This window comes from Cynoglossus semilaevis, chromosome 4 (assembly GCF_000523025.1).
Source record: "Cynoglossus semilaevis isolate Cse_v1.0 chromosome 4, Cse_v1.0, whole genome shotgun sequence".
NCBI classification, from domain to species: Eukaryota; Metazoa; Chordata; class Actinopteri; order Pleuronectiformes; family Cynoglossidae; genus Cynoglossus; species Cynoglossus semilaevis.
This window is the reverse complement of record NC_024310.1, coordinates 979,713-981,775: the sequence shown is the minus strand read 5'-3', so window position 1 is coordinate 981,775 and position 2,063 is coordinate 979,713. Positions and strand designations below refer to the sequence as shown.

The 2,063-nt window shown below is 49.9% G+C and overlaps 1 protein-coding gene across 4 annotated transcripts in view; it reads left to right on the top strand.

Moving 5' to 3' along the window:
- The window catches only part of igsf5b (immunoglobulin superfamily, member 5b), a 10,139-nt gene that overhangs the window by 1,641 nt on the left and 6,435 nt on the right, over window positions 1-2,063 (top strand). For all 4 annotated transcript variants that reach the window (XM_025055073.1, XM_025055072.1, XM_025055074.1 and 1 more), the window contains exon 4: window positions 1,067-1,194. In XM_025055073.1, coding sequence (XP_024910841.1) covers window positions 1,067-1,194 — 128 coding nt within the window. The remainder of the gene's footprint in view (window positions 1-1,066; window positions 1,195-2,063) is intronic.

Sequence of the window (2,063 nt, the reverse complement as noted above, 5' to 3'; positions counted from 1 at the left end):
GTCTGGAGGCAGAGGATCATATGGTCTGACACAGTTAACCGTCAGCAACTCTGCTGTGATTTGTGAGACGCAGCCTCAGATTTGCTGCTGGAATTGAGCCACAAATCCACACCAGGCTGCTTGACTGGACGACCGTCATCCACAGGCCGCCGCGCCTTTAATTGGTCAATATGGAAAAGGTGTAAATATGGCCGTGCTGCTGCTGCTGCTGCTGCTGCTGCTGCTGCTGCTACACAGAGCGTTCACTTCAACAAATCAATAGGAGCCGTTGGTTTAAATTGGTCGAGTCGACGACTGCAGCTGCAGCAGAGCTTAATGAATCAGTGGTAACAGTGGAGAAATACTGCCCCCTACGACCACTGGGTTTATTTTACACTCACATAAAACATCTGCAAATATATGCACAACAGTACTACACAGTGCTGCTGCTGCTGCTACACAGAGACATAATACACACACGTGTTTGTGTTAGAGTTAGCTCCACCGCAGCCTGAAGTCGTCACCGCTCTGTTACAATTAATAAAAAAGGAGAATCCTGCTGACTCCTTGTTTCAGGAATCCCTCTTCAGGGAAACCTGCCGATGTCAGGTGAGTCACGTGACCTGCCGACCTTTTATCCCTGATGTGGAGATTCCACCCAGACTGCAACTGTTTTCTGGATGGAACGATGTTTATGACGTCCAATCAGGAGCCAGCTGGATAAAAATAAAAGAGGCAGCCAATCCCAGACCATAAACCAGACCAGACCAGAGGCTCGGAGCCTAAATCAGCGCCGGCGTGTCGTTCCACCAGAGACAACGCCGCAGCTCCCGTCATTATCTCTGTGTCTCCACCATCCAACGGCTTTCACTCTGCCTGACGACACAGACACAGTTCCTGTTAGAGTCTTCACAGCCTAATTTGGCAGCAGGAGAAAAAGATAAAGGGGGGGGGCAGGAAAAGTGATCCCCACGGAGGGAACTGAGCGACACAGAAACATTTGTGCAGCTGCTTGAGTTTCAAACGGGACGGTTTTCACCGTTCAATGAAAAATGACAATGTCTGTGAATCATACTCCTGTCTGCAGAAGGAGGCGCTGTGACAGTCACAGGAGACGACGGGTGGGCTCTGAAGGGTCGCTCTGTGGTGTTCGACTGTCGGGCAGAGGGGTGGTACCCTGAACCTGGTCTGCAGTGGCAGCTGAACGACAGGGAGGTAGGAAACACCGGCGCCGTGGGGACGTCCGATATCAACTGATGCCGATATAGTGGTGCAGTGGTGACGTTAAGTTCACTAAGGCGATATAGTGGTGCAGTGGTGAAGTTCACTAAGGTGATGGGTTAAATCAGTGTTTCTCAAATATTTTCTGCCCCCTAGTGGACAGAAATGAAATACTACTGGTAATATTGATTAATTTCTCTGTCCAAACCACAGTAAGAGTCGACGCACCAACGTTCTCCAGACAAACACCTGATTATTAATGTAGATGAATAAAATGAGCTGCTATGCTGCCACCTAGTGACTACAGGCGTTGATAATGTTCTGTTCACGTGTTATGAAGGAGGTAACAGTTATGGGAGGAGGGGTGAGGACTGAGAGAAATAAAGGAGTTTAGAACCAGTGTCTGCAGCTGTGTTTCAGTAAAAGTTCTTCACACACCGAGGCGTCTGATTGGTCCGTCGTCGGGGCATTAAACTATTTTAAGAACACAAATCATTTGGTGAAACCCAGGCAAACAATTTGAACATCAGCACCATGTTATTGGACATCCTTAAAATAAATTCTTTAACATTTTGGACATTTGTCCTGACAGCAGGTCTGTCCCCTGTCTGTCTCCTGTCTGTCTCCTGTCTGTCCCCTGTCTGTCCCCTGTCTGTCTCCTGTTTGTCCCCTGTTTGTCCCCTGTTTGTCTCCTGTCTGTCCCCTGTCTGCCCCCTGTCTGTCCCCTGTCTGTCCCCTGTCTGTCTCCTGTCTGTGAAGGTGGTCCAGTCTGAGTCCAACGTCAGCAGTGAAGAGTCGGAGAGCGGTCGACTCTTCACCGTGTCCAGCCGCCTGGTGGGGGGGGCGGGGAGGAGGATTGGGGG